This window comes from Nanorana parkeri, unplaced genomic scaffold (assembly GCF_000935625.1).
Source record: "Nanorana parkeri isolate BGI_ZX_2015 unplaced genomic scaffold, ASM93562v1 scaffold1286, whole genome shotgun sequence".
Lineage (NCBI taxonomy): Eukaryota > Metazoa > Chordata > Amphibia > Anura > Dicroglossidae > Nanorana > Nanorana parkeri.
Window position 1 is genome coordinate 439,495 of NW_017307554.1, and position 24,887 is coordinate 464,381.

Sequence of the window (24,887 nt, forward strand, 5' to 3'; positions counted from 1 at the left end):
GCAAAATCACATCAATCCCTGCCCTCAAGGAGCTTACAATCTAAGATCCCTATCTCACATGCACATAAACAGGAACAATTCAGAAAGGAGACCATTAACCTCCCAGCAAGTCTTTGGAGTATGCAGGTATGCCTGAATGTAGCCCATTCCACCTTAAAGGCCCAGCCTGTGTGATGGCGTGACCCAGGGGTATAAAGAGCAGACTGGGCTCGCAGGAAATGGCCAGAATGATGCAAGTGTTGTTCTGCCCCAAGAGGACTGCCAGGGCTGAACTAAAGTGGAAGTAGAGGACAGCACTGGAGTTTCAGTCTCCATTCACGCCTGCCCGTTTTTTTTCATGCGTATGCGTACGTGCAGAAAACACACAAAAAAATATATTTTAATGTACCCTGTTCCCAGCCGTGCGTCATACGGTGGCGACTTCCGCACTTTTCGGCTATAGTAATAGCCGCAAACGTGCGGAAACCGTGCATATGTTAAAATATGCGTGTTTTTGTTCTGCGCATTTCTATAGGCGGAAGACCGCGCTGAAATCAAAACACAATGAGGGGGATTTATCAAAACTGGAGCAGACAAAATCTGGAGCAGCTGTGCATGGCAACCAATCAGCATCTCTCTTTCATTTTCAAATCTTAACTGAGCAAACCAAAGAGAGATGCTGATTGGTTGCCATGGACAACTGCTCCAGATTTTGTCTGCTCCAGTTTTGATAAATTCCCCCCAATGTGTGAACAGAGCCTTAAAAGGGTAAGTACAGAATGGCAATGCATATTTTGTATATTTTTTATTCAGGAGTAATCTAAAAATTAAGTATACAAATTGATTGGAGTTTAACTTTAACCTGGCCGTAAAATTTAACCCAAAAATCGGCCCTTAAAGAAGACCTTTACCGATATTTTTAAAATAACAACAAACACACCTTTAGAAATGTTTAGTAATGATACTCTGCAAACACATACTTCTAGATAATGGTGAATACATTTTAGTGGGCGTGCATCAGGCATGAAGATAGTATTAAAGGAGAACTATGAGGTGAGCGCTTTTCACTCACCTCATAGTTCTAGCCGACCTGTGACAATGAGACTGTCACAGGTCGGCTCAGTAGATCGGAAAGTGAGTGAGGGAACACATACCGGCGTTCGCACACTTTTCGATCCTGTCACGGCTCTCTGTTGTGACAGGGGAGGGACTGGATTCCCCGCTCCGACCCTCCAGCGCTGACTGGCGGAACGGACGGGGGAGGGGGCGGGTACAGCTGGATCTGCCTCTAGATAGGCAGAGCCAGCTGTCACTCAGGCAGCTGGGCGGATCAAGACATAATTGTTAGGATCCGCTTCAGCTGCGGCGTCTCAGTATACCGCGAGCTACAGATAGCGGTATACTGAGCTTAGGGTGACGGGAGGACGCTAGTTTGTGTCCTCCCGTTACCTTAAGGAGAACTATGGGGAAAAGCCCTAACCCCATAGTTCTCATTTAAAAGAGAGAAGGCTATCACACCCCAATAGGGAAATGAAAACTAAGTTGAATAAATTCCACTTTTAGGTGTGCAAATACCGAAAAGGGAAGGGGCTTTAAAGATATGCTATAACTCTCTTGTTATAAAAATAGAAAATCATTTATTAATGTCATATATTTCTTGAAACATGATACAAAAGATTTTTAAAATCCCATAACAAGACAATAATATCATTGTTACAGTAAGAGCATGACAGAAGATTTATTACTCCTAATCCATGATCTCTTATTATTATAAAAAACATTTCTAAAAAATGTTTTTTCATAATTTCCATAAAATATAATAATATAATACATGGCTTATTCTGGTAACACCGACATGTTTCGCCCTTCAGGGCTTCTTCAGGGGGAATTTATGTCAAGATAGGAGTCCGTCAGGATCGCCGATCAGTAGTACCCAGCAGAAAATCGAATAGGCTTCCCTCAAATCAGTGCAAAGGCACCTAAGCATAGGGATCATGTCAAGGGAGAAAATCCAGCACTTATATTAATAGTAAAGTGAAATTATTGGCATCAATATGATAGTGACTCTTCATAGTGAAGACATCCCATGTGATGTGTGGTGGAATAGATTCCCCATCCTGGGTCCATCCGCCATTGGCTCTCCTATTACTTCCTGGATTTCTGGCACATGTGACTAGACATGTGACTAGGACATGTGACCATGCACATCATCTCAGGGAAGGAAAATGCCTTTCCCTGAGATTTCATGAGATTACAGATGAGATTTCCCAGCAATGCTCTGCTGATGATGGCAAGGCGATGCAAATGTGCATTGCGTTGGAAAACTGAAGTCATTTTGCCCTTTCAAAAGCAGGAAGTGAATGCTCTGCAAGTGTAAGTATTTCAAAATCACAGCATTTTACACCTGACATGTCTATCATTCATAGAGGGGTGCATTGGTAGAATGTAATTTTTGAGTGTAAAGGTCCGCTTTAAAACCAAGAGTGAAGAGTTTGGAGAAGGCAGGAGAAGTGAACAATCTAGGACAAAATAGCTGATTTGGAAAAATTCTCCAATTCCGATCACTTTCCAGTTCAGCTATGTTGTCCTAGATTGTTCACTTGTCCTGCCTTCTCCAAACTCGTCACCCTTTCGTGAATAGCCCTGTTAACGTAAAATGTGTCTTGCTTCAACCTATTCTTCTTAACCCCTGTGCATGTCCCATGTTACCATCCTAACTCCCTGGGGAAATTAAACCGGTTACACATACCTAAGAATATTTATTTGCTTACACACCATTAGCCAAACATACTTTTAACCGCCTATATATTTATCTGCAGCCAGGGGCGTTGCTAGACTGTGGTATCCCAGGCACATGCCCCAGGAGTTGTACGGAGTGCTCCCGGTGTCTACTACAATAATTTCCATTATTACAAGTATGATCCTTCAATTTTGTTCACCCATTTTTACCGCCAATGGTAACGGCATTTTCCCCTCTCAATTCTTTGAAATTAAGCTGGGTAGATAATTGTTAAGGTCTACATTTCCCTGACCCTCACAATACATATTGCTTTTTCAATGAGAATATTAGAGGTTTGATTAACAATGATATCTAACAGGCATATAGCTTTATTGGCTCATCACATTTTTAACAACTTTTCCATGAATTTATTGTTTGTTTTTTTTTGAAGCCCATCTCTGGCCAAACCAACATCTACCCTTACAGTAGGGTACCTCCACACTGCAAGGGTTAAACCTCCCTGGCGGTATGATTATTCAGGATTTTAGCATGCCAAAGCGGTACATTGTTTTTCATGGCAATTTGTTGTTTTATAGTGTAGGCCTGTAATTCTTAGGGGTCTATTCACAAAGCTGCCGAAGGATCTACCCGTAGCTTCGGCTGATCCTTCGGCTAGCTTCGGCCCCAGGACCCCTTCGGTTCAGTAGAACCGAAGGGCTGCTGTACCGGCTATTCCCTATAGCCCGTACAGCTCCCGAAGTTGGCAGATTGGCTCAGTCGAGCCGAAGGCATATGCCTCGACTCGACTGAGGCGCCCTGAAAGCCGAAGCTGGCCGAATGGCCAGCCTGCTTCTGACAGCTGGGCGGAGCCAGCCGTCATCTCACGGCTGGCTCGGGCCACTTGCAGAGAGATCAGCGTCCCTGGTTACCAGCTACCTGGTTACCATTACACACTGAGAGTGGCCCCTCCGTGTTCTCAGTGTGTAATGTCAGATGGCGTTCCTGTTTACCTGGTAACCAGGAACGCATCTGTCATTCCCCGTCTGGTGATTGACAGCAGCAGAGGGAGGGTGCAATAGCTAGTTTGCTATAGGCTATTGCAAAGTGAAATAGCCAATAGGAATCTAGCTATGCTTTCCTATGGGGATTTCTTTTTTTTTGACGGCAGCAGAACCGCCGGCCAATAGAAAACAGTTGGGTGGAGCTAGCTGTCACTTCTAGCACCGCACAATCGTTTTCTATATTTATTTTTTCTACTTTTTTAAACTATTTTTCTGTTCTGCTCGGTCCCACAGAGGGACCGAGCAGAACAGCGGAGCCGAATGCTGCGGCATTCGGCTATTTACTCACTGCTGTTCGGCATCTATAAGAATAGACCGAACAGCAGCTAGTAGCCTGCCGCAGGTTCAGCTTAGCCGATCCAGATGTTGGATCGGCTGAGTCGAACTCCTTCTGCACTTTGGGTCGGCCGTACATGCTGAGCATGTTCGGTCGACCCGAAGCCACCCAATGTACGGCTGATTTCAGCCGATATATGGCTGGAATCAGCCGTACCAGCCTGAAGTGAATAGCCGAACAGCGTTTGGCTCACTTCGCTTGGGGTCGGTGAGTCACTCGGCTGACTACGGCAGCTTAGTGAATAGATCCCTTAGTAAATCTTAGGAATAACTCACCTAAATCTGTCCAAACAAGAGTCCAGTAGACATTCCGGGTATGATAAAGTTTGAAACACGAAATACACTGGACAAAGCTCTAAGGACAAAATTGAAGTGAAATTATTTGATACAGTAATGTAAATCATAGCAGATTACATTGTATTCTGCGTATTCTGTGTACATTGCATCTTTTCACTTTTGAATTTCCCGCCGGCTCCGCCCCCCGCTGTTACGGCGAAAACGAAAGTAGAAGTCAGATGCCGGCATCGGCCGGCCGCGTACGGCAGAGGACACCGCGGGTTCGTAGGGACAAGGTAAATTACACTTTTGTGCAACCCTGAGGGGTTACCGCTATTGGTCCTGAAAATTAACCCCGAGCCACACTCGGGATTACCGCCAGGGAGGTTAAGTGCTCCTTTCTATTTAGGAAACTGGAGTAATGCACTTTTACTTACCTGCTCCCTGCTCCCCTGGTGGTTAGTGTTGTCCTCTTTTCCCCCCCTCTGTTCCAACGGGTGGAATGTCCCTCCGTGTCCTCACTTCTAGTGGAGGTCTATGGAACCTTCATGAGATGTGATAATGTCAGTGCTCCTTACACCCCTGGGGCCCAGGGGAGAAAAGGCTGTGTGGACTGGTCTAGCAGCCCAGTGGGAGCGGGCATCAGGTACACAAAATTGCTTTATTCCCGTCCCCTAGACAAAAGTGAGCACTTTTTACACAAGAGCAAGTTTTCAGTCCTGAGGAATGAGAAATAACTTCACCCCACTTTTTATCATGGAATGCTACAAACCCTCCAACATTTTAGTCTAGGTGGCCAGGGGTGCCCCACGTCTTTCTGAATATTGTGAGAAAGTAGATATTGACCTTCTTTCCTGCATAAGGCTGCATTCACACCTATGGCTGCGCTACAACAGCCACTGGTGTGTGTGTGCTAGAAATCACAGTGCCAATGAGCCAATCCCGGCGCATCACACTGTTTAACTTTTCTTTTTCTTTTTTAGAACTTTATTGATATGTCATGAACAACATTTCATTAATTTCTCTGAGCACAGCACAATGTGATGTGGTTGTACCACCTCACAGCCTGCTGCACTGAAAAAAAAAAACTGCCTGCACGGTGTACTCTGCTCACAATAGATGGGGGTGGTAGTTGTTGTGTGATGTTTGAGGTTATCTGGGATGTGTACACTGCTCATACTAGATGGGGGTAGTAGTTTTTGTGCAATGTTTGATGTTACCTGGAATGTATACACCACTCATACTAGGTTGTTGTTCTTGTGTAATGTTTGGGGTTGTCCAGGATGTGTACGCTGCGTATACTAGCTGGGGGTAGTAGTTGTGTGAGGTTTGTGGTTATCAGGTATGTGTACACGGCTCATACTAGATGGGGGTAGTAGTTGTGTGATGTTTGGAGTTGTCTGAGATGTGTATACGGCTCATACTAGATGGGGTAGTAGGTGTGTGATGTGTAAACGGGTCATACTAGATGGGGGTAGTAGTTGTGTGATGAATACACCGCTCATACTAGATGGGGGCAGTAGTTGTGTGATGTGTACAACGCTCATACTAGATGGGGGTAGTAGTTGTGTGAAGTGTACACGGCTCATACTAGATGGGTGTAGTAGTTGTGTGAGGTGTACACGGCTCATACTAGATGCGGGTAGTCGTTGTGTGAGGTGTACACGGCTCATACTAGATGGGGGTAGTCGTTGTGTGATGTGTAACTGCTCATACTAGATGGGGGTAGTAGTTGTGTGATGTGTAACTGCTCATACTAGATGGGGGTAGTAGTTGTGTGATGTGTACACCGCTCATACTAGATAGGGGTAGTAGTTGTGAGATGTTTACACTGATCATACTAGACGGGGGTAGTAGTTGTTAGAGGTGTACACCGATCATACAGGTAGACTATGAGATGATGGATGACTTCCCTTACCTGGGCACACAGGGAGGGGCTGAGTCTGTGTCGTTGAACTGAAAAAGCCGGAAGGACTGTAAGTTGTCACATCGATCAGAGAGCGGCGTGTGGACGTCAGGCTCCGAAACTGTGCCGGCACATCCCATGTCCCATCCCAGACCCCCGGCACCCCTCACATCGTATGACCGGAGCTGATTGCCGTCCTGCAGGGGATGGGTAGCCTGTGAACTCGCCCGATCGGTTGACTTTGCTGTGGTAGACAACACGGAGATCTAGATGGGGCCCCGGGGACTGCTGCAGCTGCTCTGCGCCTCTGCAATGGTGTGGAGTCCATGTGAGGGTAAGGACCTGGCAAGCCTGCACCTGCTCCTGCCGATCTGCTGGAAATCGGATCCTGTGTGCTGGGAGCACCGATCACTGACAGCTCCTCATATAGTCCGGGAGAGGGAAGGGGGGCAGACATGTCCGGAAGTGTAGAGCGGACTGATCCTATCTGATGTGCCCCCCCAACCCGGACCTGCCAGACCTGTCCCCTTCCCCAGATATAATTCTACACTCACTTCCTGCTCACCTGTCACCCCGATCATTCCCACTGCAAGTACATGGGAAGATAGAAATCTGCGTTACAGTGTGTTCTACACCATATCTCACTGTATACAGTTTCCTTAAAGGGCCAGTTCACACTTGGCGATACATGAACGCGTTTTCTTGAACATGCTTTTCACCCGTGTCCATGCATGGGCAAAACATGCGTTTTACCAGGAGCGTGTGTTCACGGAACGCCAAGGATTGAACTGGGCGTTTATAATTTTGGCTTTCCAAAGGAAGAAAACGGTTGCAATGTTTTGCAGGATCCAATAAAAAAAAAAACCTAATGCACTGTTTTTTTTTTTTTTTTTAAAGGAGAACTATGGGGTTAAGGCTTTTTCCCATGGTTCTCCTTAGGGTAACTGGAGGACACAAACTAGCATCCTCCCGTCACCCTAGGTAGCTCGCAGTATACTGAGACGCCGCAGTATACCGCGGGCTGCTGCTCGCGGTTTACTGAGACGCCGCAGCTGAAGCGGATCCCGACAATTGGGCCGCGATCCGCCCAGCTGCGTGACTGACAGCAGAGGCAGAGCCAGCTGTACCCGCCCCTCCCCCGTCCGTTCCGCCAATCAGCGCTGACGGATCGGAGTGGGGAGGGGGAATCCAGCCCCTCCCCTGTCACGGCAGAGAGCTGTGACAGGATCGAGAGGTGAGCGAACGCCGGTATGTGTTCGCTCACCTCCCGATCTACTGAGCCGACCTGTGACAGTCTCATTGTCACAGGTTGGCTAGAACTATGAGGTGAGTGAAAAGCACTCGCCTCATAGTTCTCCTTTAATGCGGGTGCATTTATTGTGTTCTGCAAAAGGTGGACTTTGCCTTTAAGAAAATCATGTTTTGTGAATCTGGTACACAGATTCTTCCCTAGGGGTCCCACCACTAACAGCACTTCCTGTTGTGGCCTGACAAAGTGATCCACACCTCGGTACCGAATCAGGGCTGGAGGAACAGTCTGCAAGAGTCAGAGCATTGCACATACCATCCACTGATCACAATTGCAGGCTCCAATGCAAAAAATTGATAACTTCAATTTTTTTTTATTGGTATGGATGCATTTATTAGTTTTTGCATAAGGTGGACTATGCCTTTAAGAAAGTTATGTTTTGTGAATCTGTTACAAAGTTTGTTCCCTGGAGATCCCGCCACTAACAGAATTTCCTGTTGCAGGTTGACAACATAAGCCATTGCCTTGCAATTAGCCTGCCTTGTGCACTCCTTCAGTTGGCCTTTGAGCTGCCTATCAGGTCTATCAGATAGGAAGCCCAACTGCCACCTGACAACAGTATGGTAATTGCAAAGCAATGGCTTATGTTGTCAGCTTGCAACAGCAAGTGTGTAACAGAGTCACAAAACACAGAGGGTGTAATTCATAAAAACTGGAGCAGACAGAATCTGGAGAAGTTGGCCCTGGTAACCAATCAGCTTCCCTCTTCTGTTTGTTTAGCTAAGCTTTGAAAATGAGACGGAGAAGCTGATTGGTTGCTATGGACAACTGCTCCAGATTCTGTCTGCTCCAGTTTTTTTGTATGAATTCCCCTCAGTTTTCTTAATAAAAATGATAGAGTGAGATGTGATGCTAAACATACTGAAAAATGGAGTTAAAGGAGAACTATGAGGTGAGTGATTTTCACTTACCTCATAGTTCTAGCCGACTTGTGACAATGAGACTGTCACAGGTCGGCTCAGTAGATCGGGAGGTGAGCAAACACATACCGGGGCTGGATTCCCCTCTCCCCGCTCCGATCTGCCAGCGCTGACTGGCGGAACGGACGGGGGAGGGGGAGGGCACAGCTTGCTCTGCCTCTATATAGGCAGAGCCAGCTGTCACTCACGCAGCTGGGCGGATCCCGTCATCTACGTCGGGATCCGCTCCGGCTGCGGCGCCTCAGTATACTGTGATCTGTAGCTTGCGGTATACTGAGCTTTGGGTGACGGGAGGACGCTAGTTTGTGTCCTCCCGTTACCCTAAGGAGAACTATGGGGAAAAACACTGACCCCATAGTTCTCCTTTAAGGTTTACATATAACAGGGGTCTTTGAATTGTGACTGTCCACTGTAAATGCAGACCTATACTGTACGAAGAAGATTAAAATGTATCTAAACTCAAGGACAAAAATGTAATATATTGCAGAGTAGTACAAGACTTTAGATGCAGAGGCTGTAAGTTTTCCTTTTTCATGCCAAGTACATTTTCTGTAAGGTCAGAAACATACCTGTTACTCCTGTCAGAAATCCGGGTTCCTTGTAAACTTCCTGAGGGACTGAACTGAAATCTCAAACAATGCTCTCAGCTTTCCCAGCTATCTTCTGCGAACTACAAAGCAACGCTCCCCTATATAATGGAGATGGGGAGAGAGGAAGGTGCTTGTAGAATAGCCTAGGGTGACAACTTTGTTCCTTCATAGATACAGTACAGTGAGTGAGTGTTGTCACCCTAGGACAGGAAGTGTGTTACTAGCTGGATCACTAGGTGAAAATAAAGGGGAGAAAGTGAACTAATGCAGTCACCCCATTTAAGAAGTGGTAAGCTGCATATATTACCTTTCTGTTTTTGGATTGAGATACGCTATGAAGACAAGTAAACAGAATGAGGCTAGGTTCACACCTAAGCCATTTATTGCGCGGATTGAGTCAAGCGATATCGGGCAAAACACAGATTCGTATTGAAGTTAATGGAGACTGTTCACACCTTCGCGGTTTGTCGTGCGGACGAAATCGCCCGTCACGCACAAAAGTTGCAGCAGCTATTTTCTGGTGGTTGTCACGCAGTTTGGGTCCCATAGACATCTCTATGCATTGAAAACCGTGCGGCAACCACATGGTTTTCAACGCACAGTTGCGCAAACGAAAATGCGCGACAAGCGTGCGTAAACATGTCACCAGCTCAATCGCCTTGGTGTGAACCTAGCCTGAAACACCTTTGTTTTCTATGTAATGATCACTTAGAAACTATGGGGGGGAATTTATCAAAGCAATTGGCAAATCTGTCTTTTAACATGTGCCCCTGTTTTCACCTGAGCTTGCACTACTTTTCCACCTGCATGTGTTTTGCCCCTGTTTTCACCTGAGCTTGCACTACTTTTGCACCTGCCCGTGTTTTGCCCGTTTTCACCTGAGCTTGCACTACTTTTCCACCTGCATGTGTTTTGCCCCTGTTTTCACCTGAGCTTGCACTACTTTTGCACCTGCCCGTGTTTTGCCCGTTTTCACCTGAGCTTGCACTACTTTTCCACCTGCAATAAACAGAATGAGGCTAGGTTCACACCTAAGCCATTTATTGCGCGGATTGAGTCAAGCGATATCGGGCAAAACACAGATTCGTATTGAAGTTAATGGAGACTGTTCACACCTTCGCGGTTTGTCGTGCGGACGAAATCGCCCGTCACGCACAAAAGTTGCAGCAGCTATTTTCTGGTGGTTGTCACGCAGTTTGGGTCCCATAGACATCTCTATGCATTGAAAACCGTGCGGCAACCACATGGTTTTCAACGCACAGTTGCGCAAACGAAAATGCGCGACAAGCGTGCGTAAACATGTCACCAGCTCAATCGCCTTGGTGTGAACCTAGCCTGAAACACCTTTGTTTTCTATGTAATGATCACTTAGAAACTATGGGGGGGAATTTATCAAAGCAATTGGCAAATCTGTCTTTTAACATGTGCCCCTGTTTTCACCTGAGCTTGCACTACTTTTCCACCTGCATGTGTTTTGCCCCTGTTTTCACCTGAGCTTGCACTACTTTTGCACCTGCCCGTGTTTTGCCCGTTTTCACCTGAGCTTGCACTACTTTTCCACCTGCACGTGTTTTGCACCTGTTTTCATCCTGAGCTTGCACTACTTTTCCACCTGCACGTGTTTTGCACCTGTTTTCATCTGCACTTGTTCTGGGCTGTATGAAACTGGAGCATCACCTAAGAAAACAATCACAACTTAAGAAGTCCCCATGATCACGTCTTCAAGAAGCGACAGTTAAAGGAGAACTATGAGGTGAGTGCTTTTCACTCACCTCATAGTTTTAGCCGACCTGTGACAATGAGACTGTCACAGGTCGGCTCAGACGGAGTTAGAAGTCTTCTTTCCTGGCGTCTATTTAACCTCATTTATCAACACCATTACACTAGCTTGATAAATCTGGTGCAAATATATTCCGTGAAAGTTGAAACACCCGCAATTGCTATGATAAATTCCCCCCTCTGAATCTTGAATTCATGATATAACACAAGTGGCAAGGAGTGGATGGCGCTGTACTATGCACTTGTAGCAGATTTGTTATTACATAGATAAGATGTTACATTCTCATCTGGTTACTCTTGTGTCAATATCATGTTCTCCCTTGTTATGGCATTACTGTACAATATACTGTGAGAGTTTGTTTTTCTGTAAGTTTCAGTTTTGGTTTTATCTTTGTTGTGAAATGAGCTCTCCTGATAGTGTGGAGCATTGGAAATAACAAGGCCTAACAGCATCGCAGGAGTCCAGCTATCATTTCTATAACCCGGGACCTCTGAGTTTAAAGAAAATGCACTTATCCTTTATGCCTGTTTAAAGTGACATTACCGCTCCCTACCTCCCCTTGCAGATATGAATACTTACTGGGGGGAATTTATCAAAGCACTTGCGCCAGTTTTAGCCTCTTAGATCATTTTTTGTGTGCAAATCTGTCTTTCAACGCGTGCCCCTGTTTTCACCTGAGCTTACACTTCTTTTCCAACTGCACGTGTTTTGCACCTGTTTTCTTCAGAGCTTGCACTACTTTTTCAACTGCATGTTTCGTGCACGTGTTTTGCACCTGTTTTCTTCAGAGCTTGCACTACTTTTTCAGTGGCATGTTTTTTGCCCCTGTTTTCATCTGCACTTGTTCTGGGCTGCCTGAAACTGGAGCATCACCTAAGAAAACAATCACAACTTAAGACGTCCCCATGACCACTTCTTCAATATGCGACAGTTAAGCTTTTTGCCTGAAGTTAGAAGTCTTCTTTCCTGGAGTCTATTAAACCTCATTTATCAACAACATTACACTAGCTTGATAAATCCGGTGCAAATTATTTCCGTGCAAGTTCAAACACTCGCAATTGCTATGATAAATTCCCCCCTCTGAGTTCCGACGGGCCTGGCCTCCGTTGATTGTTTACATCCTGCAACAGACGTCTTTCCCTGGCCAAGCCTGTGCAGTACATCCCCATTGACTTTTATAGGGCTCATCTTCCTCCGTCTTCTAGCTGAGAGACGAGCCCCATAGAAGACGATGCGGATGTACTATACAGAACAGGAGCAATTAGGAGAAGAAGGCCTTTGCTGCAGGATGTAAACAATCAAAGAAGGCCAGGCCTGTTGGAACTCAGTAAGCCTTCATCTGTACACGGGGAGGGAGGGAGTGGTGACATCACTTTAAAGGGGCTTAAAGGATAAGGATAACTTTATTATACAGTTCACTTATCCTGTAGCAGTGGCAAACACCGGCTTTGAATGTGTCCTCCACCCCAAAGTGATATTTCAATAACAGGTAGAGTTTGCAGTCTTTTGGGGAACTGTGAGAGTGAGGCAACTGTGCCATAGTCACCAGCTCTGTTCCTGCCCATTTGGAGTCTCACTACTCCTATGGGGAATTTAGTGAAGCAAAAAATCCAGTAAGGAATGAGACCTGCTCATAATTGCCACCATAGATGTAAAGATAGAAGAATGGACATGCAGAGATCTGACCATCAAACACCCTGAGATATAACATTTATGATGTCCTTCATCTGCCAAGCACTCAGACACCAGTGTCATTGTTCTGACCTTGATGAAGAACTCAGACTATTTTTATCTAACATTTCATATAACACAGTCAAACATTATGAGGGATAAGGCCAGATATTAGGATAAGGCTTTAGGGGGTCTATCTCCTGTAGAGTGCACTGGGACACCCCAAAAACCCAAGATGTTCTGATTTGCAAATTATGACCCACTTCATGGTTGCTGGCTCTGGTGTGCCCCTTCCCACTCCATGCACCTTACTGTTGGGTAACTAGGCAGCACTTCATGCCATTAACAACCAGGAATCTTGACACTATTTACACAGAAAATTGTCCTGGAATTTGGGGGGCCTGGAGTCCACAGCGGGAGATCCACTGCTTTCATTGCAAAGATAGAGGGTTAGTCACAAAGCTGCTGAAGGCAGCCGAGTGAATAACCAACCCGGCTGTTCGGCTATTCACTTCAGGCTGGTACGGCTGATTTCAGCAGTACATCGGCTGAAATCAGCCGTACATCGGCTTGCTTCGGCTGGCTTCGGTTCTGCCTAACATGCTCAGCATGTTCAGCTGAGCCGAAGTGCAGAAGGAGATCGGCTCAGCCGATCCAACATCTGGATCCGAACGGCAGTGAGTGAATAGCCGAATGCCGCCAAGCGGCATTTAGCTCGGCTATTCTGCTCGGTACCTCTGTGGTATCGCGCACAATAGAAAATCAGTGAAAAAAAGTAGAAAAAATTAAATAAAAAGAAAAAATCAAAGATTATTGAAAAAAGAAAAACTAAATTAAAAAAAGAAAGAAACAATTGGGCAGAGCTAGCAGTGACAGCTAGCTCTGCTCAACTGTTTCCTATTGGCCGGGGCCTGCTAGAGTCTTCTAGCAGGGCCCAGCCAATGAATAACAACTGGGCGGAGCCGGATGTGACATCACGGCTGGCTCCGCCCAGCTGTCAGTTGCGAGGCTTTCGGCCGTACGGCCCGCTTTGGGTTTCACTTCGGCTCAGTCGGTCAGCTTCGGGAGCTGTACGGGCTATAGTGAAAAGCCCGTACAACATCCCTTCGGTTCTAGTGAACCGAAGGGCTCCGGAGGCCGAAGGATCAGCCGGAGCTACGGCTGATCCTTCAGCTAGCTTTGTGAATAACCCTCTTAGTGTCCATTTAAAACATTTTATGGACCCCATGGCTGTAAAATGATAAAAATATCAGGGTTGATTGATTCATTTGTGTTTATCACAGCAGAGCCTTCTTAGCCACTTGAGTCCCGGGGCCTTTTTCTAGCAAAAATCTTTTGAGTCCTAGATCTTTTTTTGTTTTCTTTTGTCTCAATTCCACACATTATACCTTCAAGTCCACCCTAACATATACATTGTTTTGTTGGAGTAGATAGGGCATTCATTTGGTAGAATAAATGGCTCTATGACATAAGGCTGTATCTGCACCACAAACCAGTGATTCTGGATGTACATTTGGCTGCAGGAGCATAAAGGAATGATTTACATAGTTCGGCCCACAACCCTAAAGTGGAATAAGCTATTTTATTTTTTTAGATCTGTAATAGAAATGAGACACGCAAATATCTTAATTTTAAGAATGTCCTACTGTGTTTCTAACTAATTGAGTAGGGGGCTTTTGGTCTCTTCCAGCGACCTTCACTATAAGGTGTCCAGTTGTTCCCTTATGTCTTTCAGAAACTATGTTGGCAAGTTGCTGGCTCAGACCACCACCCACAGTCATTACAAGGGGGTTTATGTGTCCTTTTACATTTTTTAAATGTATATTATGGTTCATGAAGCTGGCATCAGGGGTAAAAAAGGAACTATTTCTAGTTAGTGGTAGAATAAAATGCTAATGTGAAACCAACACAACTACAACATGTATCAGTTTATTTAAGTAGGAGACAAGATAAACCATATTAAAGGAGAACTATGAGGTGAGTGCTTTTCACTCACCTCATAGTTCTAGCCAACCTGTGACAATGAGACTGTCACAGGTCGGCTCAGGAGGTGAGCGAACACATACCAGGCGTTCGCTCACCTCTCGATCCTGTCATGGCTCTCTGCCATGGCAGGGGAGGGGCTGGATTCCCCCCTCCCCGCTCCGATCCGCCAGCGCTGACTAGTCGAACGGACGGGGGAGGGTACAGCTGGCTCTGCCTCTAGATAGCGCAGAGCCAGCTGTCAGTCACGCAGCTGGGCGGATTCAGACATAATTGGCGGGATCCGCTTCAGCTGCGTCGTCTCAGTATACCGCGAGCTGCTGCTCGTGGTATACTGAGCCTAGGGTGACGGGAGGACGCTAGTTTGTGTCCTTCCGTTACCCTAAGGAGAACTATGGGGAAAAGCCTTAACCCCATAGTTCTCCTTTAAGTGTAAAACTGTCCATTCAAATTACCAAATATCTCGCTTTGTCATAGATCGTACCGAAATCTCTGTACCTAACAGCACTTTGCTATCTTGCAGCTTCACTAACAACGATCATTGGAGAAGATGGTGGACAAATAATTCTACCCTGCAGTACTGTGGGAGGCAACGTAACAAAAGTGGCCTGGTTTTTGGAGAAATCTTCACAGGAATTACTAAGCTGTGACAGAAATGGTTCATCAGATTTCAGGTTCCTGAGGGACAATGTGAGTTCTTCTCTTGTAATAAGTAATCTGCGTCTGGAAGATGGAGGAAACTATGGATGCAGAGACTGTTCACAAACCTCAGAATCTAAACCGCATATACAGCTAAATGTCACAAGTAAGTATAGTACATAATTAAGACCAAGCTCTTTTACTCTAAAGAGGACCTGTCACAATACAGCCAATAGAGTGACTACACAGAAGCCAAGGCACAAGACTATAAGAGCTCACGTTGCCAAATAGGTGCTTCAGAACATTTTTGTTTGCTGTCCTTTTTGTTAGAATGATGTGTGACAAAGTCTGTTTAAAGCAGAATTGCAGGCTGTTTTTAACCCTTGCAGTGGGTCTACACCTCGCAGTGCAAGGGTTAAGTACTTATCTTTGTCTAGGTGCAAAAATAAAAAAAGTTTTATTTACCGGATCCGTGAGGCCGGCTTGCTCTTAGACCGGTCCCTGAAACCTCTCGCCAGGGACTTATACCGTTGCGGCAGTATAAGGATTTCTGAAGTCATCGCATTCTATACATAGTGTATAGGAGGGGGAGACAGGCTGAAAGGACCACTGTGACAGCCGTCTGGCTCTGTGGTGTCGGTGAGTATAACTATTTTAGCACCTAGACAAAACCAGCAGCTAACCTTTGCGGTGCAGGGGTAGCCCCACTGCAAGGGTTAAGAACAGTTCTGCCTGGAGTTCTGCTTTAAATTGAAACAACTACATGTTAATATTGTAACTGAAAATACTAAGAGAGATATGTCACTGTTAAAGGTCCTAAGAGATAAATTAGTAAACATCTTGGCTTAAACGCACCAGTCCAGTCAGCAAGCACTTTTCTCAGGAACTCTAAAGGACAGATCGCCTTTTTGGAGTTTCTAGCTCTACCTCTGTGCTGTGCATATTATGGTCTTAAGCAAAAGTGTCACATTTTTCCAAAATGTACAATAAATGAATTTGTGAGTGATACAGCAGTAAGAAGAGCTTGGTGCAGGGCCGGAGGGAGGAACAATCTGCTGGAGGTTTAATGAGCCAGCAGGTAATTCAACCCACCACCATCTACATAATACAAAATGCTAGTTTTGGCAAACAGCTAAATAAATACACAACTGAAATATGTCATACTGTTTTACCTGCTAAATGACTTGTAATTCTGTTCTGCATAGTCTGGCAGTTGATATTTATTTCCTAGTTCAGCAATGCAGCTTCCTGTGTCACCTCTCTGCCAGTGTGCTACCTGGTCTAGGAACCAGCATCATCTCCTCTGTCCAGTGAGAAGTGCACTCATTCAGGAAATAGTAACAATGAATCCTTTGGCAGGTAACATGGTAAACAAATATGTATTTTAAAGTGTATTTTTAGACAAAACTTTTTTTGGATAGCGTGAGGAAGGATTAGACTTCCTGTTAAGTACCCATTGGCGAGATTCACCCCCTATTTGTACTGATAAGGAAATAAACTAAAACCTGAGCTCAAGATGAATGGTTTTGAAAGTGCATTTAGAAGAGAAAAGTTACAAAGTAAAAGTAAAGGTTTAGAAAGCAGAGAGATGTACATGCCAAGTGTTGAGTTATCTGGATGACATAGCTGTTTATAGTGACACATGGGGAGAACACTTACAGCACATTGGGCTTGTACTGGACCGTTTTAGAGAGGCAGGACTGACTGTTAAACCCGACAAATATCACGTAGGAATGTCGGAGGTCCAGTACCTAGGTCACCGAGTAGGGTGTGGGAAGCAGCGGCTCGAAACGGCCAAAGTGGGAGCCATAGCTAACTGGCCCACTCCCCATACTAACTATAAGATATGTTGTCCGCACACCATTGTGCTTCGGAATGTCCTTTTTATTTGTATTCCTTTAGCATGACATGTGAATGCAACATTTCGGAGGGGACTTTGTCTGACGAAGGGGTCCTGTGAGGCTCCGAAATGTTGCATTCACATGTCATGCTAAAGGAATACAAATAAAAAGGACATTCGGAAGCAGAATGGTGTGCGGACAGCATATCTTCTAGATCATACATTGTGGCGCCATCCACCATTTGTTCCAGCACCTGTTGGATTTTGGGGTACATCGGTACAGTGTGCGAAGGGGATATTACAAAGACCCCACAATACTAAGGCTCAAGTTCTAGCTTTCCTGGGTACAACAGGATACTATAGGCGGTTCGTCCCCAATTACAGCGCCATCGCCAAACCCCTGACTGACCTGACTCGTAAGAGTCTTCCCCGACAGGTCCTATGGTCCCCAGAGTGTGAGGCAGCATTCCAGCAGCTTAAGCAAGCACTTGTTCAGGACCCTGTACTAGCTGTTCCTGACCCTACCAAACGTTTTGTTGTTCACACCGATGCCTCCATGTTTGGGCTGGGAGCGGTGCTGAGCCAAGTCAGAGATGGTGGGCACGACCATCCGGTTACATATATCAGCCGCTAACTCTTACCCAGGGAAGTAACTTACGCGGTCGTGGAGACAGAATGTTTAGCCCTGGTATGGGACCTCCGTGAGCTACAACCCTACCTGTTTGATCATTTACCATCCTCACGGATCATAACCCCCTTGTTTGGTTGAACCGGGTGTTCAGGGACAATTGATGGCGGTTGCGGTGGAGCCTGGCCCTACAAGCGTTCAATTTCCAATACCGCCCCAGGAAACACAATGCTAATGCCGATAGATTATCTCGGCAGACAGAACTGGAACGGGGACTGTAACATCATGGACATCCCCAAGTGGACCCGTAGAGGGTCTCACCGGGTCCGCCATGGTCATCAGTTTATGGGTTATGTGTGTATTGGTGTTGGGTTATTTTTTAAGTATGTTATACTGTGTTACCTGTTTATCAAAAGAATGTCAGCACCACTCCCCTCTGTTAGCTCTCTTTGTATTCCCAAGGAGCTCAGGACAATGACATTCTCCTGCGTCTGGCCGGACTCCTGCTATGGCTGTCTGGAGCTCTTTAGCAGCTGGACCCCTGCAGGGTTGTACAGTCAGAATGTCTGGGGAGGGCAGGGTGGATGTGATGGGATTATAATTGTATCTGATCACCTTGTGTATAAAAGGTTGTAAAGTTGCTCAATAAATCAGAGTTTGTTTCACCCTACACTTGGTTCCAGCTAATGACTGGGTGAACTGGGAGCTAATGATCATCGGGTTACAATATCTCCTGAGCAAGGAAGATTACAGAGGTGGACATACTCATCCTGAGTGCTGAAATTCGTTACACAGATGTCTTCATAAGAACCTCAGTATAGGACGGACTTTTACAGCAATCATCAGCAATTACATAAAATATTTTTTTTCTGTTATTATGAAATGCCTCACCGCGAGCTGGTACTATTTGGCCAGCAGCCAGCTGACAAGTCAGTTACGCGGTCACGACCGCGTACCTGACTTGCCTGAGCAGCTACACGGTCTATATCTCTGTCAGATGCAGACCGCATGGCTGCTGCTGGCTGTGGTCTCTGCTCCTTTCGGCTGGAGGTCTGAGCTCCAGCCGAAAGGAACAGAGAAATTATGGATTGGTAAGGTTTGGCAGAGAACATGGGGGGAGTATATTGTTTTATGTGTGTGGAACATGGGGAGCATACATTTTTGCGTGGGTGGGCACGGAACGGGGGGAGCATTTTCACACCTGTATGTTTAGGTGCGATTAGGGATTCCTGCATCAGGAACTTGCATTTTCCTACAGTAGGAAATCCTAATGTGGCGTTTGCAAGCGGCAGCTGTCACCCATTCAAGGTTATTATATCACACACCATTACATGCAGTGTGCAGGAGTTTACATGCACCGGTTGTCACCTGATTATTAACTTAAAGGGGTGACAGCTGCCGCTTGTAAACGCCAGATTAGGGATTCTTGCTGCAGGAAAATGCAAGTTCCTGATGCAGGAATCCCTAATCGTACCTAAACATACTGGTTTAAATGGGGCCTTATTGTGTGTATATTAGTGTTTGTAGTTCTGGTTGTGGGGGGTTGTGCATATTTCTATGTGTGCGTATCTGTGTGTGTAAAGTATTACACTTGGCAAGCGGCCCCCATGGGGGGAAAAAATGTGTTCATTGGCCCCCGAGTGAATAGAGTTTGAGACCCCTGCCCTAGACCAAATCAATCAGTTAACCCTTGCAGCTTGGGTGGTAATTTTTAGATTGCCTGGAGTTCTTCTTTAATGATGACCCAGATTGAGAATGAGAGCACCCATAATTTGCAGGCGGGCAGGATCAGAGTCAGAAATGATGGAAAGGAGATCGCACCATTAAATTATGCAAGTTAAAAATATATCGAATATCCAAGGGCTCATTCCCCTGACCAGATTGTACCTATAACTGGGATATCACTTTTGGGTGGACTGACACTTCTACACCATCATTAGCAATGCGTGGATTTTTGAGCCCCTAAAAATTGACACATTCCTGACCAGTATTGCACATCACATGCTCAAGAAGGCTTTTCTGTGACCAGCATATAGTCTTTGAATATATATATATGTCATCCTGACTTTGTATTGGCTTATTGCTTCATAAATATGTATATTTACTAATGTTCTCTTGTATCGCTGTAGGTGGCCCTCACAATGTGACCTTCAGCATATCTCCCACCAACATTTTGCCAAATGGTACACTTTATACATCCTTCGGTTCTACTATAAACTTCAGCTGCTCCACCAATTCCATTCCTAAGCCCAAGCTGGACGTGTTTCTCTATGCTCCGGATACAAATCCTGAGATGTTTCACAGTGTAAATGAAAGTGTTATTGACTTCTCTCTGTTCCACATTGCTCCGAATTATGAAGGAAACTACACTTGTTCAGCAGAGAATATTGAAAGTGGTAGAACTGTCTCCTCTACTTTGCAGCTTCTGGTCTATTGTGAGTATGATACTGTACATCGCTCTTGCATTACATAGCAGGCTTATAGCATTAGCTGGGCAGTATATGAGATAAGTACATGTGTAAACCCGATTTATTAAACTCTCAGATAAGCTCTGATATGTCAACATCATTCCAAAAGTCATTTCCAATTCACTTTTTTTTTAATTTGTAGCTCTCATTAAAATAATATTGGGTGATCTTGCTACAGAGGCCCTTGTTTAAGCACTTCCTGTTACAGGGTGACATGGCTCTGTCTCCCAAATGTTACATGGGCTTCCAATGGAGACTGCAAGTGGTCATTTTAACACACAGGCATTATCCAGTATTGTCACCATCAGAAAATCCGCCCTGAGAAATGATATGCAGCCTCCTCTGGAGTGCATGCACGCACACAGGAAGTGGCTGCAGGAGATTAGCAACATTGAGATGAATAAAGGATAAAAAAAATGTTATAGAGGTATTTTGTAATATTTTCTTCTTGTTGGCACTCTTTACTTGGGGTTGGGGGCTGTTAATAAAGTGGACCTTGAATATGCATGCAAGTTCCGCTTTAAAGAGACATCAGTCTATGGCTAGGCTTAATCTACTTACCTAAGCAGCTCTCCGTGGCTTCTTTTGGTGTATAACCCACCAGTATTTTTGTGCAGAACTTCTAAACTTCTTGTCTATGAAGGTTCTCATTCATCCAGGTCATGGTATAGCTGTAAAAAAATAAGTCAAGGCAACTGGACTTGCTGTATTTTTCTTGAAGACGTTTAACTGGTCATCCAACCAGCTTTCTCAATTCAGAATGACTTGTACAAAAAATTATCTGCGAATAAATACGGTGAATTTTGCTTCAATCCACATAATCTGTTAGTCACAACCAGGTGTACCTGTACAAAAAATTATCTGGGAATAATTTTGTCATCCCATATGTAGCTGGGGTGTCTGAGAAACTCAGAAGGTTTTTCAAAAAACATCACATCCCTGTCTGCTTTAAACCCTGCAATACACTGAGGCAACAACTGGTTCACCCAAAAGACCCATCGCCAAAACACAAGATGAACAACATTGTGTATGCAGTCCAGTGCAGTGAGAAATACTCAGAATTGTATGTCGGTGAAACAAAACAGCAGCTACGCCAGCGTATGGCACAGCATAGAAGAGAAAAACCCTCTGGTCAGGATTCGGCAGTATACCTACATCTAAAGGAAACAGGTCACACGTTTGAAGACAGTCAAGTACGCATCCTAGACAGGAAGGAGGACTTGTTTAAAAGAGCTGTAAAAGAGGCCATTTATGTAAAAATGGAAAAGCAAAGCTTAAATAGTGGTGGGGGGAATGGGGGGGGGGGCGTGAGACATCTATTGTTTGCCACATACAATGCTGTTTTAACACCTCTCTCTGGGCAGGTTAATAACACCTCCTAGACTCCAATTATACAAATGTAAGCAACACCTGGTTGTGACTAACAGATTATGTGGATTGAAGCAAAATTCACCGTATTTATTCGCAGATAATTTTTTGTAAAGTCATTCTGAATTAAGAAAGCTGGTTGGGTGACCAGTGAAACGTCTTCAAGAACAATACAGCAAGTCCAGTTGCCATGACTTATTTTTTACGGCTTCTAAACTTCTTATTGATATTTTAATGTGGCTATCAATACAGCAATAACCAGGCCTGTGCAAGATTCATTGTAGGTTGTTCCAAGTGTCACTGTAAAACCAGTTCCATTATCCATTATTATTATCTTTGTACTCTTTGCATTGTCACACAGGCGCCTGAACTATATGCATTTTCCGTGCCTCCTAAATTAATTAATGCAATTTTCAGGCATGATTCTATCTGTTTTACATGTGCCCTTGGATTTGTAAAAAATGGCTATTTTTTTTAGACTGTTAATAAAACAAGTGCACTGAACAGCTAAAAACATAAATAAAGCTTTTTTGATAGGGCAAAGATAAATGTGACTTAGAAGGTGACGGGGGGTGGGCGTTGTTGGAGTAGGGACAAACTAGGCTTTGACCCTGCAAATGAGATTTGCAAATAATGTCAGCTGCCTGTAAATCTGGTTCTACTAGTGGTTTTGACATTGACATTATGCATCCGCCATCATATTCTCAATCTTGAATTCTCAGGTTTGTTTTATTTTAGCATGGTTTTTGTTATATATTACATGTATTATATGTTCATTACAGATGCACCAAACCACCCTATACACTGCAGTGCTAACAACACAGAAAAACCCTCAGAAATTGTATTGCTATGCACCTGGCCTGGAGGGCATCCAGATCCTGTACTGGATTGGGAAATAGATGGCAAACCACTCTTTAATGACACTTCAGGCATGTTGGCGTCTTCATTAAATGGTTCTCAGTTCAGTGCTGGCCAAACACTTAAATGCAGAGGAAAACACCGGATAGGAAAAGACATGAAACAAGAGTACTGTCAACTGCAATTAAGTAAGTTATTAATAAATATATTAATAGATGAATTAGTTATTATCTTAAAAGACAAATCTATTTTTGGGACAGATTACTATTTTGCCCCTGATTTCATCATCCATTAACAGGGCTTGAAAATTTTTAGGGTGTCTCACCAGTCAGTCAAAAATGTCACCAGTCAGCATGACCAGACTATAGCCTTGCAATTTATGTTAACATTTTTTAGGGACAGATAGAGCTTTCTTTTGGTGGTATATAATCACCACTGGGGGGGTTTATTTTTTTCTATAGGATGAAAAAAGTATCGTAAATTTTTAGAAAAAGAATTAATGTTTTCCCTACGTTATGCTAAAAAACATTTATTATTACCCATATTTTTGGTAAAATATGAAAGAAGGCGTCAGGATGGGTAATTAGACACCTTAAAATTGTTTCATTCAATCGCCCACAAAAAACGACCACACCGAAAATTGGCCATAGGCGATGCTTTAAATGCTTTTTACTGCTCATCAGTTTAGTGTTATCAGTGATTAACCCCTTCATGACTGAGGCCACTAAAATTGTTGCTCACGCTCAGACGTTCGTGGCAATATGTAACATGTGCGACACAATAGGCGCAATCGTCGTTTTCGCACATAGGTGCAACCAACGCATGTGAAATGTGTAAAAAAAATGTTATGCTTCTTTAATTTTTTTTGTGATTCTTTAATTTTTTTATTACTCTTTTTTTTTTTACACTTAACTTTATTGCTATCACATAGGGGGAGCCCCCTATGTAATAGCCAATGACAGGTCCTCTTTATGGAAACATCAGGGGTCTCCAAGACCCCTAATGTCACTTAGGGACCCCCAGAGAAGCTGATGAAGCAGAGATCTACTTCACCAGCTTCTCACCGGCTTCTGTAGCTTGGAATGACAGCTGAATGTGGAAGTGATGTAATATACATCACTTCCTGCATTCGGGGACCAGAGAGGAGATCAGAGGGAAAACGTGTACTGAACTCGCTTTGATCTCCTGTCACAGAGCAGCCGTGCCGGTCCTGGCCGCACCGGGCACAGCGGATCTTGGTATCGGCAACGGCAGTGACAGCAGCTAATACAAGCGATGGGGCGTTTGAATGTACAGCTCCCGGACGGCTGTTTAATTACAATTTAAATACAATTTTTCAAGCCCTGTCCATTAACATTTACCACCAAATGAAGGCCCAATTCATCATGAAAAAAACAGGTTAACTCACCTGGATACACTAAGTAGTTGTAAAGGTATTTACACTTTTACTAACACATTGCAAAGTTGATAAACTGAACTGCATTTGGGCGCTTAGGTTTGTTTTACCTTCTGCCATTAAACGGTAAAATTTAAAGTGTTAACTTTTTCCCTAGTTTGAGGTAATTTGTTCCTGTCCAGTCTCTGTCCATTTGTGGGCTCCTTTTTTTTTTCTTTCGTTTTACAGAAAGGCTGTCTGTAAAAAATTAAAATAAAATATATATTATGACAGTTTTTTTGGGGGGTACAGGGGTCAGCAGTCACTTGTTGCTGACCGTGTTTGTCAGTTTTGCTTTTTTTTGCAACTACCCCCCACCCCCTGTTGCTTTGTGTTGAAGGTTATTTGAAGTAAAGAAGTACCTACAAAGCTACCAAATGGGGCTGGAAAGCCTAAAGGTAAAAGCAGCAGTACTAGGTGCTCATGTAGCAGAGCTGAAGGGCTGAAGCTATAATTTTTTAGGAAGATACCTTCCCTGGATTGGCACTTCTGCCAGGCTGAGGTGCCACTGGCCAATTTTAACCATAAGTGATGTAGCTCTAATCTTTTTAAAGGCAGCTACCCGTGCCTCCTGTCTCTGCATTAAGGCCAGTTGGTGTTGACATCACACTGTGGTGCCACTGGCCAAGTTTTGCCCATCCATAGCTGAGGGCTGTAGCTCTACTTTTTTAGGAAAACACCCCCTGTGACCTTCAACTCAACTAACTTGCATTTAGGCCTGTTAACGCTTCATTTAAACATGCCTGTTTCATTTAAACATGTCACGAAAAAAAAGAGGTTCTTGGGGCTTCTGCTTTTGCTGGTCAAGGCCTGCCAAGTATCACTTGATAAAAACACATGTTGCTTCTAAAACCTAAAAGGCCTATTTTTAACTAAAATACTGAAATAACAGCTGAAACTGTAAGGAAAACTAATTAAAAATTAAATTCCACAGCCAAATATGAGCTGCTGAATTATGCTGTCACTGAGGCTGTTCCTGAAAGTTGTGGTTGTCCTGTAATAGCACATGCAGCTTTAGGGCATCTCCCAACCTGTAATTGAAAGGATTGTGTATACCCCAACTTTGTATTAAAGCTGTAAGACTAACCCCCCCCCCCCCCTTTCTTTTTCAATAACCAACG

At 44.4% G+C, this 24,887-nt stretch overlaps 1 protein-coding gene across 1 annotated transcript in view; it reads left to right on the forward strand.

The window, feature by feature from the left end:
* VSIG10 (V-set and immunoglobulin domain containing 10) overlaps positions 1-24,887 on the forward strand; it is a 57,398-nt gene that overhangs the window by 20,011 nt on the left and 12,500 nt on the right. Inside the window, exons 2-4 of the mRNA XM_018569094.1 lie at positions 15,054-15,335; positions 19,767-20,072; positions 22,256-22,519. Of these exons, the coding sequence (XP_018424596.1) occupies positions 15,054-15,335; positions 19,767-20,072; positions 22,256-22,519 (852 nt within the window). The remainder of the gene's footprint in view (positions 1-15,053; positions 15,336-19,766; positions 20,073-22,255; positions 22,520-24,887) is intronic.